General features: G+C 44.2%; 1 protein-coding gene across 2 annotated transcripts in view; it reads left to right on the top strand.

Annotated features, from left to right (window-relative positions):
• Positions 1–1,758: 1,758 nt before the first annotated feature.
• LOC146802513 (uncharacterized) overlaps positions 1,759–22,078 on the top strand; it is a 139,098-nt gene continuing 118,778 nt past the window's right edge. For both annotated transcript variants that reach the window (XM_085620443.1, XM_085620442.1), the window contains exon 1: positions 1,759–1,805. In XM_085620443.1, coding sequence (XP_085476569.1) covers positions 1,781–1,805 — 25 coding nt within the window. In that variant the 5' untranslated portion in view covers positions 1,759–1,780. The remainder of the gene's footprint in view (positions 1,806–22,078) is intronic.

Here is a 22,078-nt window from a genome sequence, read left to right as displayed (position 1 = left end):
CCCAGAATATTTAAACCTTTCTTGGCCACATATACTTTTCCAAAAATGCTACGATCCTTGAATTTTAGTTGACATTCAAAATATCCTGACAATTCAATTTTTCTTCCATCATACGTGACTGGGTTCCTATCTGGAGGAAACAACATGCGTTTACCCCATATTTCATCATACAACTCATCAGTAATCATCGTCATTCTAGCACCAGAATCAATGAGAAGTCTAAGATCTTTGCCATCTACCTCAATGTGTTCATACGGATCTACACAATCTGTCTCCTCATCTTGTACTACAACAATCATGTCTCTGACTCCTCTTGTGCAATTTTGTTCTTCATCTGAACTATCAGATACATCTCCATCTTGCATTGCATTAATTCTGTCTCTAGGCGTCTGACAAACCTTTGCAAAATGTCCAATTTTGTTACACATTTTGCACTTCACATTTTTTGCCGGACATGGTCTACTGTTAGGTCCATGTCTATTGTTACCACATCTAAAACAAATACTCTTTTGTTGAAAAAAATTATTCTTTGTCTCTTTTTTCTTTGTAAATTTTTTAAAATTACTATTTTGTTTAGAAACTGTACTTTCATTCATATTTTGTTTTGCAATTATGCTTTCTTTAACCACAGACACTCCACTAGTTTCTTTGCGAGTGAGTTCCCTAAGTGCTTTCCGTGACACCTCAATCCCCTTTACTATGTCAATAGTTTCAATCAGATTTGGGTTTCTCATAGTAAGGAGTTTCTCTTGTACCTTTTTATCCCAACAACGCACTACAATTTGATCCCGTATGAGCTGGTCTGTAAAGTTTTCAAATTCACATTCAGCAGCCAACATACGTAACACTGCTACATATGTATCTATAGACTCATCCTGCAACTGCTCTCTTGTGAAGAACTTATGTCTATTAACGATTAAACTGGGTTGAACGTCAAACTGTTTTTCTAATTTCTTTACAGCTAATTCAAATTCATCTAAATCATCATGACCCGGAGGAGCGACATAAAGTGGAAGATGTTCATAAATAGATTGACCCTCGAATCCCAAATTGTGTTCCAAAAGAAACCTCTTACGTTCTGGTTGATATCTATTACCACCTATAGCTCCTAAATACTTTGTAAATGCCCTATACCAATTTCTCCACGGTACAGGTGGATCTCCTGGAGTTTGAAGGAAAGGAGGTGGAGCACCAACATTTTGCATATTTGCCATTGCGTTATTTTTTCCCAATATCACTATCCAATTTGTGAAAAAGATATAAATTTTTCCTAAATTACTAAATTAAAACAATTAAAATATTTCTTAAAATGAGAATAAAAATGTTCCCATTTCAAAATACAAGAATTAAATAAATAAATAAATAAATAATGTTAAAAACCCCAACGTGTGCACATCACGGACGTGCACTTTCTTCTCAAAATGTTCCTTAGTTATTTATGCACATTAGTACATTTTTGTTGTGTTGTTCCCGACGTATCCTTAAATCTTTGTTGGGAAAAAAAAAACAACAACAAAAATGTGAAAAGAATAATTAAAAATTGTTCTTGTTATTCTTTTCTTTGATGTCGAATTTTTTGTGAATATAATATACCCAGTATATGTCTTTGAGTCTTAAAGAAAGCAACTTCCTTTTTGCTTCCCTATAAAAAACAGTCAACATTCTAGTTGTTGTGAAATTTATGTTGGTCCTTCTTCTGTGTTCGTCCTTCTTCTGTGTTCACTTCCCTCTTTTTTTTTATTTGCTTTGAATCGGTAGAACAGAATGGACACACTTTGTTATGCCCAGGTTGAAGATAGAAAAACGTGAGTTATTCTTCCCTTTTATTGTTTTAAAAACACAATTCTTTTCGTGTTGTACACGCGCGCACTGGATACAACTTTAATTAGGCTTCCGTGCTAGCCTTAACGCGCCTGAACGAACTCTTATACTTTAGTTCCGAGGCTTTCAGACTGAAACTTTCATTAGCACCCAAAAACTGTTTATTTTTCGTATCCCTTCACGCTTTAGTAGTTTTTGACACAGGGCTTGATTTATTTCAGCTTAACAGAAACCACTTAGGATTTCCCTTCACGCTTCGGTGAATTTAGATAATGGGCTGGACATTAGTGCGCAGTTATACTGAAAGAAACGAAGCCAATCTCGTGCTTGTACAACAATGATGTCAATCACGCGCTTCTCTCGCTACTTTGACAGTGAGGCAGCCTCGCGCTTGGAAATGCACAGACGATGTTTACTTTCAAACCTCCGTTTAATGACTGCTTCGTGTTTCTTACATTTGACGAATTACACGTTTCTGCTAAACTTCTCGTTACTCAAACATAACTCATGTTCCAATAGATATTGCGCGATGGTGTTTAAATTGTTTCACCTTGCTCGAGCGCTGTCTTGGAAATTACGCAGATACTCAAAAATGTCACTTTCATTTACCGATGAGAAATAGAAATAATTACTCTTCAATGACACTTTTTAAATGCAGAGAGTTAATTTGCTTGGTATATTTCAAAAATAGCTTTAAGTCTTTGAGAAAAAAAAAAATGTATAATATCTCGGTAAACTACGCTCTTGCGCTTAGTTGAAGTTGACAATCTCGCGCTTACTTGTCAAATATTATTTCAAATATACAAGCCTGACTTTTCTTTAGGGTGCGATGTCTTCTTCTCTGGGCTGACTTCTTTTTCTTAATTTCTTCTTCTTTAAATGGATGTTGCTTGATGCGTGGATCCTTTGCTGTGGCTAAAACGTCGCCAAATTGTAGTGAAGTATTATGGAATTAAGAGTAAGAGAGTTGGATACTTCAACTGATAGGTTTATTAGCCACAGCTGCTGCAGTCCCAGAGTAACTGTCTCACATGGAATCTCTCCACTCCAACCTCATCAGTACATTCCACATTCCAATGACATAACACCATGTCATTGGAATGTATGCTAGATCACCACACTGCCCTGTTGAGAAAATCTCGCCGGGTGCCATCCTAGCACCTAGAGATCCTGCTAGGGGACGGCAATTCTTGCTAATGCTAACCAATTTACCAATTGTGAGCCGCGCTCAAGAAAAATCTCCTCCACAAAGAGGTGTGCAGAGTTTTTCCGGGAACTCTGTTGGCAGTGAGGAATTTATCGCCCACCCCTACTTATGTTACACTTTTGGCTGCCTAGCCCTAATGCAGGCCCCCTTTCCTCATGGGGCGTGAGTTAAAGTTAGCTCAGCTAACTATAACTGCTGAATTTACTGGATTTTTATGAGTGAAACCTGTAACCTTTGTTTTTTTTCCTGTGAATATCTAAGACGTTTTCGCATTCCATATTCTAACTATAATGTTCCTATAACATTTGTTTTTTCAGTAAATTTCTGAGTTTAAAAAAAATGTTTTTTCCTAACTATAATGCCCCTGTAACCATTGGTTCTTTAAGCGAATTTCTAACTGTAACCTGTAACCTTTAACCTTTGAGAGTGAGTCTGTGAGTGAGTGTTAGAGCATCTCAGTGGGTATGTGAGTGAGTGTGTTTGTGTCTCATTGGGTGTGTGAGTGGGTGTGTAAACATTTGAGTGGGTCTGTGAGTGGATGCATGAGTGTCTGAGTGGGTATCTGAGTGGGTGCATAAGTGTCTGAGTGAGTGTCTTAGTGGGTCCGTGAGTGGGTCTGAGAGTGTCTGAGTGGGTTTGTAAGTGTCTCCAAAATTGTGTGAGTCAGTCTGTGAGTGAATGTATGAGTATCAAAGAGGATCTGTGAGTGGGTGTACATGTCTGAGTACATCTGTGAGTAGATGCATGAGTGTCTGAATGGGTCTGTGAGAGGCTGTGTGAGTGGCTGTATGGGCCTGTGAGTGGGTGAATGAGTGCCCCTGAGTGTCTGAGTATTGACCGAACATCAATCATTGGAAAGGATTTGAATTGTTTTCTGTTAGACTATTTATTGAGTGCTTTGGTACTGTGGCATATTATATTTCCACAGAAGAACTTCGGAACCAATGTGTCTTCAGCATCTTTGGTAGTAGGATGCTTTGTACCATAACAGCACCAACAACATGGAGTTGATGTCTTTTTGAATATTATTTGTACTTAATTGTAAGAGGTGAGGTCAGCAACCAACTGCTACCTTTTTGTTATTGGGCGTCAAAGATATAGGCAGGTCAAAAAATGCTTTTCCGATGGTCACATGGCCCTAACTATGACTACCTACTGGCGACTACACCCAAGAACCCTCAGTATCCAAAACAACTTCATTCCCCAACCAGTAGTGCGCTAGGAGGCGTGATTGCAGAGTGGTGAAGGAAGAGGGTGAGGCCTCTGAACACCTCTCAGCAGTCCCAATGTTTGAGACATATTAGAGGTAGCAGGAGGCCTTGTTGGACCCCAAGGATGCTCAGCAGCTAAGATGACTTCATCCCTCACCAGCAGTGCACCGAGAGGTGCGTTTGCAGAGTGGTGGAGAAAGGAGACGTGGTCTCCAAACACCTCTCAGCAATTCCACTGTGTGGGAGTTACTGGAAGTAACAGGAGGGGTTGCTGGCCCCCCCAAAGACCTTCAGCAGCCAAGGGGACTTTATCCCCCCACCCACATCACACCCGGGGCGATTGCAGACTGGTACAGTAAGGGGGTGGGCCTCTGGCATCATGCTGGTAACTTTTTCTTTTTTCTTGAATTATAAAGGAAGGGGGGCCATGTGGTCCCCCTTCCCTAGTCTGATTTTGGTCCAGGGGACTCTATCCCCCAGGGTCAGATATTTTTAGAATGGGGAGGGCCAGCGGTCCCCTCACCATGCTGCTTATGGCCCCGGGACCCCATCCCCTGGAGCCAGGCCTCTATGCTGGGTGCTCTGTTGGGGACCGTAGGGGGGGCCTGAAACCCCCTCCTTCCCTACAGGCTCCCCATGTCCTAGGGCAGCTGGCATTGCTTTTGGACAGAGGGAGCTGCTCAACAACATACAGCTCCCTCTGTCAAAAAGCAATTCTGCTCTGCTTTGAAATAGCAAGAGCATCTTACATCCTCTTGCTTACTCGAAGTAGAGCATATTTTGCTATGACTTAGTGGGAGCTGAATTGCCTCGCAGGTGGGCACCCCAGAACATTGCTGGTGCACCAGGTGGTGCACCATGCCTCTGGTGCTAAACCTGGGGGGGTGGCGGTCCCCACAGCCATCTATGGTTCCAGGAGGGCCGCCCTCAATTACAGGACAGATACCCTGGGAGGTGGTTGGCCCCGGGTCTGGGGGGCAGGGGCCACCCCTGTCATTAATATTATATTTATTCCTGGGGAGGTGGCAGTCCACGTCGCTGCAGCAGGACCGCAGAGGCCCCCTGCATTATTAAAACATTTGCCCTAGGCAGGTGGTGTCTGCCAGGGTGCAGGGGTTGCTGCAAGGGCAGACTCCACATAAATTATGAAAAATGTCTTGGGGAGGTTGCGGTCCCTGGGGCTTTAAGGATCCTAGGAAGGGGGCACCATGCTGCTCCTCCTACATATTTGGACATACCCCCGGGACCTGGCCTACCCATGGGGCTATTAGAAACAAAGCGTGGGAGACCATTCCTCATTTATTTATTTTTTCGGCTGGAGTAGCGGGTCCTGCATGACTGGCGCTGAAATAATTTTAAAAAAAGGCTTCTTTGCCTCTCAGGGTCCCTCTGGGACCCCCCAAAAGGCCTAGTGGGTCAGGGTGTTTCTACAAGAGGGCTGACAAACCTTCTTGGCTTGAAGTGTTGGCAGCCAATCAGATCTTAGCTCGAGATTGGGAGGGGTCACAGATCCACTGCATCCCTATATATATAACTGGACATTTCTTTAAATAACTCAGCCACTACTGACAGGATTTTGACTATTTAACATAATGGTCGCTTTCTATATCAACAGCTACCTCTCTGCTAAATTTGGTGTATTTCAGTTTCTGCAGTTTAAAATTTCCTATTAAAATTAACATTGGGAAAACGCATTTTGGGACCCCTGTCTTTCGTGGCCCCCACTTGACGTATCACTCAAAAACTTTCAAGACAGTAGCTGCAGTGAGTGGCAAACTAGTTTAGAAAATTTCAAGTAATTGCAAAAGATATTGGCAAAAAAAAAAGTGCTCTTTGTATGGAAATTGCATCCTAACTATAACTGCCTACTATAGGCTGCCAGTAGGTTATATATATATATAACCTATATATATATATATCTTAGACTTCGTGTCAAGACAGCAGGTTAGTCGCCTTCACCTCCAGCACAACGGACACGGACCAATTAGTAGTGCAAAAAGTTTTTATTCCTAGTATGTCGCCATAACGTTTCGGCTCGTCCGAGCCTTGTTCACATGATATATATATATATATTCACTGAAAAAACCATAGGTTTTACAGATGTTATAGTTAGGAATTAGCATTTAAAAAACCTTAGAAATTCACTGAAAAAACCATAGGTTTCAGGGACGTTATAGTTAGTTGGACATTTGACTCGTACAAAACCATAGAAATTCCGGTGTTATAGTTAGTTGAGCTAACTATAACTCACCCACCCACAATGCACTGGCGATGACATCACATATTACATCACTCATGACACGGTCAGTAACATCACTGATGACATCTCAAATTATATCACTGATGACATCATCCAGTGAATGTGTGTTTCTGTAAAGTTTAAATATTTTTCATATATATCTATGCCAATCTGAATTGATGAAAGAGTGAATTTACAAGTCCCTGAATGGATTATTTAGTAGGTGCATGACTGACTGTATAAGTGAGTGATTGAACATGTGTTACTGAATGTATGGGTTAGTGACTAAACTGTGTGAAAGTCTGTATTAGTGTCTCGTTTGGTGTATAAGTGGCTGCATGGGTTGGTGAGTAGCTGCATGAGTGTCCAGATGGGTTATTGATTTGTTGTCTGAGTATCTGTATGAGTGTCTGAGTGTCTGTGTGGGTGATTGGGGAGTATGTGACTCTGTGCATACATGTCTGAGTGGGTGATTCACTGGTTGTATGGATTCAAAAGTACATCTGGGAAGGGCTGTATGGGTGAGTTAGTGTGTGTATGGGTGTGTTAGTGAGTGAATGAATGTCTTACTGGTATATGTGTGAGTAATTACATATGTTTTAAGGCAGTATTTGTGAGTGTTGGATTATATAAATGACTATACGTGAGAGTAAGTTATTTGAAGAGTGGGTGATAAAAGAGTGTCTTCTTGTATCAGTGATTGTATAAGACAGTAAGTATGTGTTAGTATCTGCATAAATAAGTGATGTGGTGTGTGTATAAATATCGCAGTTAGTGTGTATAACTATTGATTCTTTGCATGACTGACTAGGTGTGTGAGTAACTCTATGGATGAGTGGTGAACTGTGACTGTATGTATAGGTGCATGAGTGCATATTATAGTACTGTATTGATGAGTAACTCCATGTATAAGTGAGTGGATGGAGTGTAGTCCTAGGAAATAGTGGCTGGTATGTAGCATCTGTCATTGTTGTGTGTATGGTTTCAAAATTAGTAGTCTGTATTTTAGAGTGCGTGTATCAAAGTTTATATTAGGCCATCAGTATGTGCATCAGATTATCAGGTGGATGATGTCATCAGTGATGTCATGAGTGATGTCACTGACCATGTCATGAGTGATGTAATATGTGACGTCATCACCAGTGCATTGCAGGCGCGTGAGTTATAGTTAGCTCAACTAAATATAACGGGCGAATTTCTGGTTTTATATGAGTCAAATGTCCAACTAACTATAATGTCCCTGAAACCTATGTTTTTTTCAGTGAATTTCTAAGGTTTTTTAAATGCTAACTCCTAACTATAACGCCTGTAAAACCTATGTTCTTTTCAGTGAATTTCAAAGCTTTTTTAAATGTTAAGTTCATATTTTAATATTCATAAAACCTATATTTTTCCCATGTTTTTTGTAATAATTTGGAGCTCTATTATCCTTTTTTTTATTTGAAAAATATGTAATATTTTATATCTTCAAAAAAAGTATGTATATCGGTTTTTTGGGGGGGAGAAAACTGAAGTCCCGTACCGGTAGTGTACCAAGCTCCATCAGCACGCGAATCATATCCGCCATAATGCTAAACTCGTAAAGGATGCGCATTTCGTATCCGACAGGTTCGTGGCACCGCGTACCGCATAACATCATATACGTATGTGGTCACGCCAGCTGCCACTTTGGTATGCGACGGGTGTGCAGTACCAAGCCGCGCCTTACGTCATGCACATATATGACTGATATCATAAAATAATATATGAATTATATATATTAAAAATCTAAGCATCAGCGACTGTAAACGTCAATGAACAAACTCAATCCATTATCTAAAATATTTTGAGCCCATAAAATACACCTTTCCAAGTATCAATCAGATGATAATTATATAAAGATAAAAACATAAAATTTTCCACCCAAAACAAATAAATTAATATGACTAACTGTTCTGTAGCTACTGATAATCCTCTGTTTCCAGGTGGTTAAGAAGTATAATCCACCAAACCAGAAAAAAATATAAGCCAAATATTATCTAAAAAGCCGTAAGAAAATGCAAAAATAAAACCAACCCAATAGAGATCCCTCAAAGCAATCCAAAGGTATCTAGGAACCATAAAAAACCTGAAAAAGTGTCTGGAAAAGAAAAGCTCCTGGAAACCCAAAAAATGAGAAAATTAAAACTAAAAATATTGCTTTATTATAAAGATTCATAAATCCAATGGTCTTAGGACACATTCGTAGACAAAAACTTGCAAAGTAAAACAGAAAACCCATCCGCAAAAAACATTTAATTCCCAAAAGTACATATACATCATACTTAATCATCATATAGCTAGTAACATAACACAGTATATCATAATATTGATACATCAGTAAAATAGTGTACAAAAACCCAAACTTACACAATAGTGAGAAACACTACAATTAACACAGTTAAATGTACAAAAAACCCACAAGCAACACTGTAAAAAACCTCTAGACCTCCCCCTACACCCTAACCCTCAAAACCATAAAAAAAAACTTTAAAAAGGACTTTCTCAGTCAGATGAACAGCAGCACCTAAACACAAAGTGGATTCTGGGTAACAGACTGAAAGACGCACAAATAGACTACAAACTAGATTGTAGTATTACAAAATAGCTACTAAATAGAACAACAAAAAAGACTATCACCCCATAGTAAATAAATGTGAATATAATGGGAAAATAGGTAAATAAAATGTGGGACCAGAAGGCGCGGGATGCATTTGAAGTGGGCCCTGGGTAGTTATTTCAGTGTGCTAAACTGGCTGGGACAGAGCTGGATATATGGATGAAATACTACTACCATTTCATCCCTCAGAACCTCTTTCTCCTTACCTCAACTCCCATTAGTAACCATGCAAACATGCGTGCTATCAAATTTATGAAATAACTCACACTGTTCTCTTTGTTAGGGCTATGTATATCAAGTGATCATCTCACTACAAGGTGGACCCACCCCAATTACAGTCATATATCATATACTAACTCTGCAGAGGCACTACAGTGGCACATGGTGAAAAGCCAGTAGGCTACTTCTGCTCTTAATCTATAACAGCGACTAGTTTTAAGGGTTGAAAGTGGAAGCACTCCTCTGCTTTCAAAATTAAACTCAAATGTATTGCCCCATCAACATTGAAGTGGGACCTGAGGTGAATTTAACGGCCTTATTTGGAGTTTGTTGGATGGGATACCATAGGAATTTCTCTGCAATTCAGGCCAGGGCCTCTGAAGCTACACCTACTCTTCTCCTTGCAGTCAAATAGGATCTGTAATCAACTTCAAAATCTGAAGTGACTATACAAGAGAAAAAGGGAAAGGGAGTTAGAGAGAGCATACACTCCATAAGCACCTCGGCGAGCTGATTTCTGAAGCGCGAACTAGTGGAAGGCATGCAACAAGATCCTCAGTCTGCAAAGGACTGACCGTTAAACCCTGTATTCCTATACGTCAAGGTGCTATTAATCCAAGTACAATTGTGTACAACAGGTAACAGTGAGTACAGGCAACAATGTGAGAATTAATAGAATGGCTTACTATGGTATAGAAGTTGGATGCCATGACTAGACGCCAGACAACTAGGATACAGTCCCGGGACTGAATACAAATGTCTGTCTCCAATGGAAAAGACAATGTGTGCCAGGATGTCTTGGAATGTTTGAAGTTAGAACAAGACTTCTGGAATGGCAGCAGCACAGATCAGAATCTCTGGCCCTAATTTCCCAAGAGAACAGAAAGGGTGCTAAATAAAAATGGTGCAGGGAACGCAAATGATGCAAACTACATGCCCAGAATAGGGAACTCACCAACCTCAAATACCAACACAAACAACAGTATCATGTCCCCTTCGATAGAAACATTACCTACGCAAGTCCCTGTGGTCCCACCCACGACTGTGGCCATCCCTGTCCTGGCTCATGTAGCAGCAACAGCAGTGGATCCATTAAACACTAAATGAGGTCCATTATATGAAGTCAAGAGTACCATCTGATATTGTGCTCTTGTGAAAAGGCCAAGAATGGGCCAAGGAAAGGACATTTTAGGTTGTTTTTCCTAACCCCTTTGCATTGACGTCTTTTATGATATTATTGATACTATGCTTTCTGTTGTTGGTACATATGCTGCGATGACTGGGTGGCTTTATGACTGGAACTGTGCCCGTTTCCTTCACTCTAGTCATGAATACCTATTTATATTCAAATTCACTGAAAAAACCATAGGTTTCACACATGTTATAGTTAGCTGGACATTTTACTGATAAAAAACCAATGAAATTCCCCCGTTATAGTTACTGTAGGCAACTATAACTCACGCGACCGTAATCCTCTGCTGATGCTAATACTGTATTTAGACACTTATTTGCCCATGTCTTCTTCCATTAAATTTTAGCTATACATATATTACAAATATTTTTTTTTCATAAAGACACATATGTCATCAGCAGAGGATTACGGTCGCGTGAGTTATAGTTGCCTACAGTAAATATAACGGGGGAATTTCATTGGTTTTTTATCAGTAAAATGTCCAGCTAACTATAACATGTGTGAAACCTATGGTTTTTTCAGTGAATTTGCAAGGTTTTTTAAATGCTAATTCCTAACTATAACGTGTGTGAAACCTATGTTTTTTTAAGTGAATTTGTAAGGTTTTTTAAATGCTAAGTTACTTTACGCCATTTGTGGCGTGCGCGCCGACTTAACGCAGTTCGTTCCGTGCGCGCACGGTGCGCTTCGCGCACTGTGCGCGCACAGTGAGCACGCGGTGCGCTTCGCGCACCGCGTGCCCACGTTACGCTAGATGGGCCATGAACGCACGATGCGCTTCGCGCACCGTGCGCACATGGAGGACATATGATGAGCATCGTTGTGACAGGTAAAATATATGTTTTGTTTATCTGAAATAAGCCATGCACAAATAGTGCCCGTCGGGCACCATTTGCACACGGGGTGGTGAGAATGTGGATTTTTTTTTTTTATTATTATTATTTATTACCGTACGCATACGGTAAGCGTAATCGGCGAAATTTTCGAAAAAATTAAAATTCCCTTTTTTCACTTGGGGGATCGTTGGGGACTCCCTCGACATGGCTAGGTGCGTGGGAGCTGTCTAAACAGCCCCTTTACATGGTTTTGCACTTTGTTTTTCAACCCCCTGTCAGAGTGCGAGAGAGAAAATGGCGGCCGCCGCTTCCTGGTTTCGACCGATTCGAATGTTTACTAAGATCTAACGGCCAATCAGAATCGCGCTCGCGCACGTCACCCTACGCGTACGGTAAGCGCACCGTAAGCGCACCGTAAGCTGGCTCAGATATATATATTGATTTAAAGGCTATTTTCTCAGAATCTACTGAACAGATTTACACCAAACTTACAAAAGGCACTTCCTTGACCTGAGGACTACCTCTCTGCCAAATTTCATTAAATTCTGTTCAGCCGTTCGGGCTGTAGCTCTGTCTAAAGGTCCTATGGAAAAATACATGGGAAAAACGCGTTTTGGGACCCCCCTTTTATCTCAGCCCCCGCTTGACGAATCCCCCCGAGACTTTCAGGGTAGGAGCGGAGCGTAGCGCCCCACCTATTATGAAAAATTCGCGAGGATTCGTCGACCGGCGCCAAAGTTATTCAAAATAGAATGTTGCGGATTTCCTATGGAAACAGGGTCCTAACTATAACTATCTACTGGCGACCGCCAGTAGATAATAAGATCTTATTATATGATTAGTGGTTGAAATAGTGAGGGATCACTTCCCTATATTGGCTATTATTCATGAAAACCAATATATTAATATATGTGAAGAAATGCATGGTGAAGTCTGCATTTCCTCCCGTCACTGTGTCTGCCACAAGCAAGTACTGATGGTTAAGAGTTTTTAAGGATTTCCACATACAAAGGCAGAAAAGATCAATACTTCTTGCCATTTGTACAGTGGTGGTTTATGACAGTATTCATCAATAGGTGAATTTGTTCATTGGCTCAATAATGGGAATCGTTTAATCCATGTTGTATGATCACAGTTCCTGCTGGAGTGTTTTTCATTTCTGACAATGGTAGTTAAATAGTTGTCTCGGAATCCAAAAGAAATATGGCTGCATATCCTCCAAGTTTTACACTAAGGGTCTGTTTACGAGTTCAGTGGTCCCACTGCCAGAGAACCGCAGCCGCCAAGTCCACTCCACCACTGCACCAGGCCGTCCACCCTATTACGAGTTGTGCAGTGTGAAACCCAAACCGCCGGCACATTGGTTCATCCAGTGGTCCTGCAGCAGTCCAATATGTTGGCGATTTGTCAGCAGCCCCGACCGTACTAGCGGGCTCACAGCGGTGCACCACCACAGCGGTTCACGCAAAAAAGTGAAAAAAAATCCACAACACAGACCACTGGAAGGATTTAAAAGTTACACACCTGATGTACTTTGGCAAGTAAACACGTCTGCAAATCACACTATAAAACACCTCAGCACTGACCAGCATCTTTTGCTTCCAAACTGCATCACAGCAACAGACCCAGCCCTTTTCACTACTAAAGAATTGTCTTTTTTTCCATTTAGCTCTCTCCACCACCTGTATATTGGTTTGATATTTCACACCGTTTTGCTACATCCCTTGTCTGTATTTCTCCCTTAAACCCATTCACACTTCAGTTATTTTAATTTACATCACCATGCCCCCCAAAAAATACCTGCCTTTACAGAGCAAGAGTTGAAAGACAAGTTGAATGAAATCATTAGAGCACAGCCCTAAATGTTTGGAGCCCAAATCCAGCATACTACTCACACTAAGAAACAGGAAAAGTGGGACAGGATTGTCAACAGAGTGAAAGCTATTGGTAACACCCTACGCACACAGGGCAATATCAGGAAAAGTTGGAACGACCTCCGGAAGAAAGTGCGTGGCAAGTACACCAGCCACAACCTGCAAGCAGAGACAATTTCGGTGGCCCTCCTGGTGTGGCATTACAACTCATGCCCTGGGAGGAGAAGGTCTTGGCCATCCTGCACACCGAGGGCTTGGAAGGAATACCTAGGAGAATGGACTCTGGTACGTTACACCTCAATAACTGATACAATATGAAAATGTCCTGTTTGCTCTCAACTCTGCCTTTGCTATCGTCTCCTACAGCTACTCTCAAAACATGCAACATAGAAATTATCTGAGATGTCTGCTGATCTGTGGCAATGAGTATTGGTGCATATGACACCACATGCCTGTAAGTGCAGCATCATCTTAACATCTTAGGACCCATGCCATGTGGTAACATGGAACTGTATGGTCCTTCACAAATGCATGCTGCCAACAGCTATGGTACACCTACCATCATCCACTGTTTCAACATTGATATAGAACTGACCACAACTACCATGAGGCCTTCTCACTCCAACCAAGATGCTAGACTGCTCAAACACAATCTCACCTGTCCGCCATCTTACTCCGAAGTGACACTAGCCATGCTGGTTACCATTTATCAAGTGTTGCTAGGTAGACACCGAAATGGTACCCGAACTCCCATCGGGTCTTCTCACTTCAAATTTAACCAAGATACTAGTCTGCGCAAACACAATCTCACCTGTCCGCCATCTTACTCCGAAGTGACACTAGCCATGCTGGTTACCATTTCTCAAGTGTTGCTAAGTAGACATAGAAAAGGTACCCCAAATCCTATCCGGCCTTCTCTCTCCAACTCAAACCATGATGCTAGTCTGCTCTTAATCAAACACAATCTCACCTGTCAGCCATCTTACTTCTCATCTACACTAGTTATGAAATGTGTAAAGTACAGGCAATGTACTTCAAAAAGACACATTGGGAGCACTTTGCTTGATGGTGACCGGAACACATCAACTCAGACTATTGTTAGTTTGAATTACTCCATGACTACGCAGTACCTCTAATATATGTCAGCCATGAAAGACACACAGCTCATTTAAAATGTCAGGTGAACACTTGCCCATGGATACTAAACAAGAAGAATAATGCCACTCATACAACCAAGCTGGATGTTTGACTGATTTTGAAAAAAATATGCTTTGGAATCCACAAATACACATGATATGACTACATTATGTGTGTAACTGAGTGTTGGAGATGTTAAGTCTATCCACAATACCCAAAAGAACAAATACTGTCACATACAATTCACTGATGAAATCAGATACATAGGTTATGTGTTCTCTAATGTCTAGTAAACAAATTAAACTACCAACAGATTGTTGATTGAAGTCATAACTTGTTACTCTTTACCCTTTCTAGCTTTACAAGTAACCAGAACATCAATCGTATTTTTCAATTCTCACCAGGTGAATCCACCACTGTATATGAGCAGATCAGAAAAGACACTAGAGTGCTTATCCAACCTAGGAACAAGATGAAGCCATCAGTGATGCCAATGTTCCTGAACCGGTGGAAGTCAACAATCATCCTAGCCCATCTGATCAGCCTGGGCATCCTCCTACAGTTAGGCTCACTGGGCCCACACCTCCACAACCAGTGCACCCAGCACTGCAAGTACAATCCACTGCCCCCCAGTCCCGGCATCTCAGATGGCCACAACCACCACCCCAGTCAGTGAGGAGCCTGGACCCAGGATGCAGTCTGTGCCTAGGGCACAGGGCTGTGGGGCTAGCTGTTGTGGGAGGGTAAATGTGGGCCCCTCAGAGAGAGTCCACAGAGGGTACAGACTCCCAGGTTGCCATCACACAAGTCCTAGGAGTTTACTAGGACTTCCACAGTGTGTTAGGCCAGGTCATCACAGAGATGGGTACACAAAAGATCTGCACCAAGGCATATTCCAGGGGGTTGCCAGGATACAAGTGGAGGTTGACGGCATCTATGCCGAGGTTGTGGTCCTAAGGAAAGAGGTGGCTGGTGTTTACACCAAGGTAGCTGGGGTCCACACCAAGGTGGCCAGCCTCTGTTCTGAGGTGGCCTCTCTGGTAGGGGTGCTGCTGGACAACAATCCCTCCCTCTGCAGGGCTTTTCCACCGTCATATTCCTCTCCCTGTGTGCCTAGTAAATCCACAGCATCAACATTTGCTGCAGCCACAGGAAGGGAGGCCCTGGCCCAGCAACTAAAAATCCCCCTTCTGTCTGAGAAAGGGGACTGTCAATGTAAAGATTCAGGAGCAAAGGATGGCAAGAAAGACACCACTGCAGCAAGAGAGGTCATTCCTAATCTCCCCCTGTGTGTGCGCAACACATTCATCTTGTTGACTTTTTGTTCCTACATTTCCATTTCCTTTTTTTTTGGTGTCATAATCCTTTATTAAATTTTCAAAACATATGCAGAAGGAAGGTGAATACATACATAACAGTAGGTTTCAGTCATCTATGCGTTTTCTCCAATCTACATCGGTGAGGGGAGGCTTCAGGCGATTGGTAACTGGCTCATTTGAACAACAAACAGTACGGACCTTATGTGGGGGGAGGGGAAAGGGAGAGAAGGGTGGTGAGGGAGGGGCATTAGTATGCCTGGGGGGTATGTATATGGTACTTTTGTACCTTCCATGTAGCATTGTATGAATCCTGCATTCTTGTGGCTAATCTTTGTAGGCTGAGGATCACATGCTGGAGTCTTTGGGTACTGTCTGGCACCTCTGGGGTCATGGCATCAAATCAGGCAAATTGGTCACGTATGTCCTGACCAGGCTGTTAGTATCCTATCACGATTTGAGGAGAAAGGAAACGACAACCCAGACGGGGCGAATATGGGAGGAAGGAGCCTGCCAGAGTATGGTACCTGGCAAGCATTACAGGGGCTGTTATGATCAAAGCTAGGGTTTGGCTAACACATAAAAGGCTTGGCTCCGTGGTACTGGGCTGAGTCATGTTTCACCCACAAGGATAAAGGGTCATCGGGGGTGGTGGGGGGGAGATTGTGCCCTCTGTCTCTACCACTGATCCCCTGTCATCCCTAGGTGTGCACGTCCACCGTAAAGCCATAGTGATCACTCTACTCTCAGCAGTCTCCCTTATTGTTTTGTAGACAAATGAGTGTCATTTGGTCATCATCCAAAGTGGGAGAACTGTGAGTGGGGAGGGGGCAAAAGCCCATGAGGCACTGACATTGTGCAAGGGGCAGAAGGGAGGGGGTAATAGAGGGCAGGAGGGGTGAAGCGTGGGGAGGGGCAGGGGAGGATGGGGTGGGAATAGAGAGCATGAAGGGGGGAGGAGGTGGAGGAAAGGGGAGAAAATTATAAAGAGATGGGAAAATGGTGTCCGAAATTGTCATGTAGCCCGGTGTCACCGGTTATTGTGCAGGGATGGTATTAATGCCTGTAATTGAGTTGCAAAGTCAATATTCGTGAGGAGTGCATAATGGAAAGGGTGTGAGGGTGAGCTCTATGAGTCCTAAGCTGTGTGGAGACATTGTGATGTTGTGGTTTAGTTGGGGGGGAGGCACAAGGGTCAGAGGAACAGCGGCTAGATTTGTACTCAGATAATTGAGGTACTACACTGCCGGTGGTGGCTATTGAAGACGGCTATGGTGTAGACCCTGGACCTGGGGTAGAGGTCGGCTCTGGTCCTCCTGTTTAGTGTGGAGGGTCTTCATCTGTCACCTCTGTGCGCAAGAAAGAAGCCCAAGTCTGGATGAATAGGTCAGATTGGTCCTGCAGATTGTAGATGACCCATTCCTAGGAGGCGGTTTGTATCATGGCTACCATCCAGGACTCCTGTGTCGGAGAAGCCGGAGCCCTTCATTGGCGCAGTATGTAGAGTTTGGCCGTGGCCATTGCCGTATGGAAGAGGCGGCATTAAGGCCTCGATAAGTCTGGCGATTGCTGTAGATCATGCAGGAGGATCTCGGTGTGAGCGGTGAGCGGAGAGGCATGGAGACGCTCAGGGCTAGACTCACGTACTCCCAGAATGACTGCACTGAGGGACATTACCATGTGATATGTGTCGTGTCACAGTGGGTGTTTGTGCATCTCCAGCAGTTGGCGTGTGGAAGAAGACCCGCTCTGTGGAGCTTCGTGGGTGTCCAGTACCAGTCTTGTAGAACTTTGAAAAGGTAAAATTTCATCCACACCTCTCTTGCCCCCTTGTCTAGAGCTTCTAAAATGTCCGCCCATTCATCTTCCTCATATGAGACCGACATCTGTGATTGCCACTTGGAGCGTAGAGTCTGCGACAGAGGATTCGAGAAGAGATGTTACGAGAGTAACCCGTGCAGGCCAGAAATTAGCCCTTTGTACTTACCCCATGTGGAGAGATATGTTACCACCAGCGATGTGGGCAGGGCCCATGGGTGGGGCCCCAGGCATTGCCTCAGGCAGTGTTGAAGTTGGGTGTGTTTCCAGTACTACGTCGCTGGGAGACCAAACTCCTCTCCCAGTTGCGCCAGCGTTTTCAGGGAGCCATTGCTGATAAGCTGATCAAGTGTGTGAATGCCCTCCGCCATGTCGGCCACTTCAGACCCTTTTCTCCTATGTGTATGGCGGGGTTCCCCCCTAGAGGAGCTTTCTCGTGTAGTCGGGGGTGCAAGCCCAGTAGTCTGTGTGCTTTATACCAGGCCTTGCGCATAGCGGGTAATATCGGGTGATTGGTACATTGGGTCTGGGGCCCTGTCACATATAAGGCGGATAGCTGTCTCAGCTAAAAGCAAATGGCTGTCCAATGGAACCGATTGTGGCATGTCCTGAGACTCTGGCAGAAAGTACGCTAGCTGGGAGAGATTGAGGACTGGGGCATAAAGTTCTACCAAGGGGAGACTCAGTCCCCCATTAGTGAAGCGAGCTTGCAGCTTGGACGCGGGAATGCGGGGTTTCGAGGAGCCCCATACAGATAGTCTAATCCTGGAGTCTAACTGTCGCAGGGTGATAAGGGGTATCTGCATAGGGGGCATCCCCAGTGTATAGTTGAAACGCAGGAGTGTTACCATGTGGACAGCCTGCACTCTGCCCCACAAGGAAAGTCCCAATGTCTTCCATTTCTCAAAATTGCATTGTATCTGAATAATCAGTGGGTTGAGGCTGTCCAGGACCATTCCTGCCAGGCCTTTTTTTTTCGCTACGATACCCAAATTTGTGAGGCGCGAGTGTTGCAACCAGTGGAATGGAAAGCCATTAATAGCCGCCTTTGTGGTCCTATCTGAGATGGGGAGTCCTTAGATCTTAACCCAATTGATTTTATACACAAAGAGAGAGAAGAAATCATCAATGATTTGAAGCAGAGATAGTAGTGAGCGGTGCAGGTCTGTGAGGTTTAGCAGAATGTTGTCTGCATAAAGGTACAGTTTGGATTCGCCAACCGGAAGGCGTACGTCCATGATGTTGGCCGAGTTACCCTTGGTGGCAGCCAGGGGCTCCATGGCCAGAAGAAAGAGGAGTGGCGAGAAGGGGCAGCCCTGGCATGTTTCTCAATGAATTGGGAATGGGTCAGATAAGAACTCGCAGCAAAGTCACCTGTGTGGTGGGATTACCGTAAAGGAGGCGCACCTTGGCTATAAATTTGTCTCCGAGCCCGAAGTGTTCCATCACTGTGAACAGGTTATCCCACTCAATATGGTTGAAGGTCTTCTCTGCGTCGAGTGAAAGGGCAAGAGTGTCTGAAGGGAGGTCTTTGGCTGTCCAGAGTGTGTGTACGAGAGTACATAAATGGTTCTTAGAGGACAGGACCACTCGTGAGGCATGCACCAATGATGGGAGAACATTTTGGAGGCGGGATGCCATGATACTGGCCAATATTTTAATGTCACAATTTAACAGCGAGATAGGCTGGTAACTGGCGCACACCATGCAGTCCTTCCAGGGTTTAGACAGGACAGCTATTACAGCGCTATTGGAAAGGAGGCAGAGGGAGGCAGTAAATTCTGCCTCACAAGATGCTGCCTGTAGTGTATTAACTACCTCCTCCCCGCCCAGCGATAGAATTCCGCCAGGAAGCCATCCTCACCAAGGGCCTTATGATAGGATAATTTAGCTATTGCTGAAGCTATCTCTGCTTTGCTGAACTCCCCTTCTAGTAACTCTCTACCCTTATCCGAGAGGCTGGGAAGTTTTGCCTCCTGTAGGAAGGAGTCAAATTTGTCCCCCGAAGCATGCTGCCCTGAGATATATAGGGCCTTGTAAAATGAAGACAATTTGTTTGTAATGTCCTGGAGATGGGTGAGGGTCTCGCCTGACGCCGACTTTATGGCCGGTATAGCCATGGCCGCTTCACACTGGCGGAGTTGTGCTGCTAGCAGCCTCCCTGTCTTTTCCCCCTGCTCCTAATATTCCCCCTTCATCCTTTGCAAGGTGTACTCCACCTTGGTTGTGCAGAGACTATTTAGAGCTATCTTGGCCTGCTCAAGTGATTTGCAGTGTTGTGGTGAAGGATGCTCGGAATATAGGTAAGTATATGTCCTAATGTCAACTTCCAGCGTTTTTTGCTTGGCTGCATTTTGCTTGTCAGCTTGTGCCGCATAAGTGGGCCATGTAGAGTAGCCTTTGCGGCGTCCCAAAGGGTGTCCTACTAGATTTAACGGACCCGTAGTTATGCGAGAGGTATTAATGGATATGTGTCTGCAAGTGGGATTTGCTGGTAGGGGTTCGATATCGCTGAATGTTCATCCATCAGGGCTTGCGACCAGGACTGGTTAGTCCCAGTTCCAGGGAGAGGAGGACTGAGGAGTGATCAGAGAGGGCTACCTCCTGGATTTGGGATTTCTGAGTGAGCTGCACCACCCTGGGGAAATGAGGAAGTAATCCAACAGAGAGAGCACGCCTGGTGTGTCGGGGAAGTAAAGGTGTAGTCTACATCTGTCGAGTGACTCAGATGCCAATGGTCCACCAAGCCGTTATCTTGCATCACATTCTCCATCAGAGCCCTGTCTGCCCCATTGTTCTTGTCCAGTGGCCCTGTCCTGTCCAAAACGGGATCCCTTGCTAGGTTCCAGTCCCCTCCTATAAGGAAGTTTGATGCCCCTACTTTCATCAGAACAATGTTGAGGTTGCAGTAAAAACTATTTTGAGCATAGACCGACCCCACACATATATGATGGTCACTTAGTTTTAGTTTTGCGAAGACATAGTGTTTGTTGAGGTACGTCCAAGTTTTAGTCACTGTCAACGGTAGAGATTTCCGGAGATGGATTGCTACTCCACATTTATGTGTGGGTCCCGTTTCCCCAGTCCCCCCATTCCGTACAGTGCTGTGTATCACCCTTCCAACGCTGTCCCTCTGCAACTTGTCTGACTTTGTGGCGTTGAGGTGGGTTTCCTAATGTCCGCACATTTGGATTGCAGATAGGCCAAGATTTTCTCCTTTTTTATGTAGTGTGTTAGACCATGAATGTTCCATGTTACAGCATGCAGTGGGTGTGAGGGGCTCATGATATGTGGTCGCAGCAAATGAGGGGCAGGGGGGTCCAGTGATGTGTAGTGAGGATCCTTGCGGGGAAAGGGTGTAGCGTTGAGGTCCTGAGATAGACCCCAAACTTAAGAAAGGGTTGCAGAGGTTGTTATGTCTGGGCCAGTGGCAGGGGCATACAATAAAGAGGATAGGGTGCCCAGATAAAAGGGGTGTGAGGATCCGCAGGGATATAGGGAGAGGAAGAATATAAAGAACCTTAGTCGGAAAGAGAGACAAGGAAGGAGGTGGAAGGCACTGGGCTCAGAGAAGGTGAATAGGCGTAGGATCTGGGAAGAAGGATACTGGGGGGTGGAGAGGGTGCCAACAGCGGGTTTACCCCCTGGCACTTCCCGGGAGGAGTAGAGCTCTACTAGGTCATTGAGACATCCGTTGGTCAGGCCTTAATATGGAAAAGGTGTGGTGTGGCCTGATTGAGCAGTAGGAGAGGGGGACAGAATGGGACCAAGGTCATCGTGGTGGAAATGTGTGGGATCCAGACAAGATAGGTTGAGGGGCGGGTTAAGGGAGAGGAAAGGACCAACAGGACATGGGATTTGGGAAGGGTTTTCCAAGCGCTGAATAGTGCAGGGAACACTAAGCTTTCTGCCGCTGGTCTAAACTCAGCGGGGCACCACCCTGAGGCTGGGTCTAGCCTATGGAAGTGAGGCGCAGGCATTGCATTAGATAACACTAGCAAGTGGAGGGGGGGACAGCTTAGAGGGGGGAGAATAGACGGCGACGTGCGGGAGAATAGTGCATGGAGCATAGGTGCATGGGCATGGCCTGCTGGGCTCATATGTATAGGATGATACACGGTGTATCCTCTATGATAAAAGTGTCAATGCCAAGTGTAGAGGAGGCAGCACTGTCGAAGTGCAGGAGAGTGGGAGAGGGCAGATGTATGCAGGTATTACAACTGGTCTAGAGTATCAGACAGACAATAAAACAGTTAACGTTGTTAGAGCAATACAAAGGACACCAATAAGTAGTCTGTACAACATATGTAAATTACAATGTGTGTAACACTCTAGTAGGCAACACAGCGTATAATATACTCAGGTGCCATCAGTCTGATTGGCGTCCCTCTGGTCATATAGGTACATGTCCAGCTTTATGAGGGGGCTATCAGCCTGGACCATCCCCTCAGACCCCCTCTGCTCTTGTTCAGCCGCTGTTATGGGCTTCAGGGGTGACATCATTTGTCTCTCTGCTGGTTGTGTATGAAAGCAGCCGCAGTTTGGAGGGCTAAGACTTTATCATCGTGGT

Source organism: Triturus cristatus, chromosome 8, assembly GCF_964204655.1.
Source record: "Triturus cristatus chromosome 8, aTriCri1.1, whole genome shotgun sequence".
In the NCBI taxonomy this organism is placed as follows: Eukaryota; Metazoa; Chordata; class Amphibia; order Caudata; family Salamandridae; genus Triturus; species Triturus cristatus.
The sequence above is the reverse complement of the archived record's forward strand: the minus strand, read 5'-3'. Positions and strand labels throughout refer to the sequence as shown.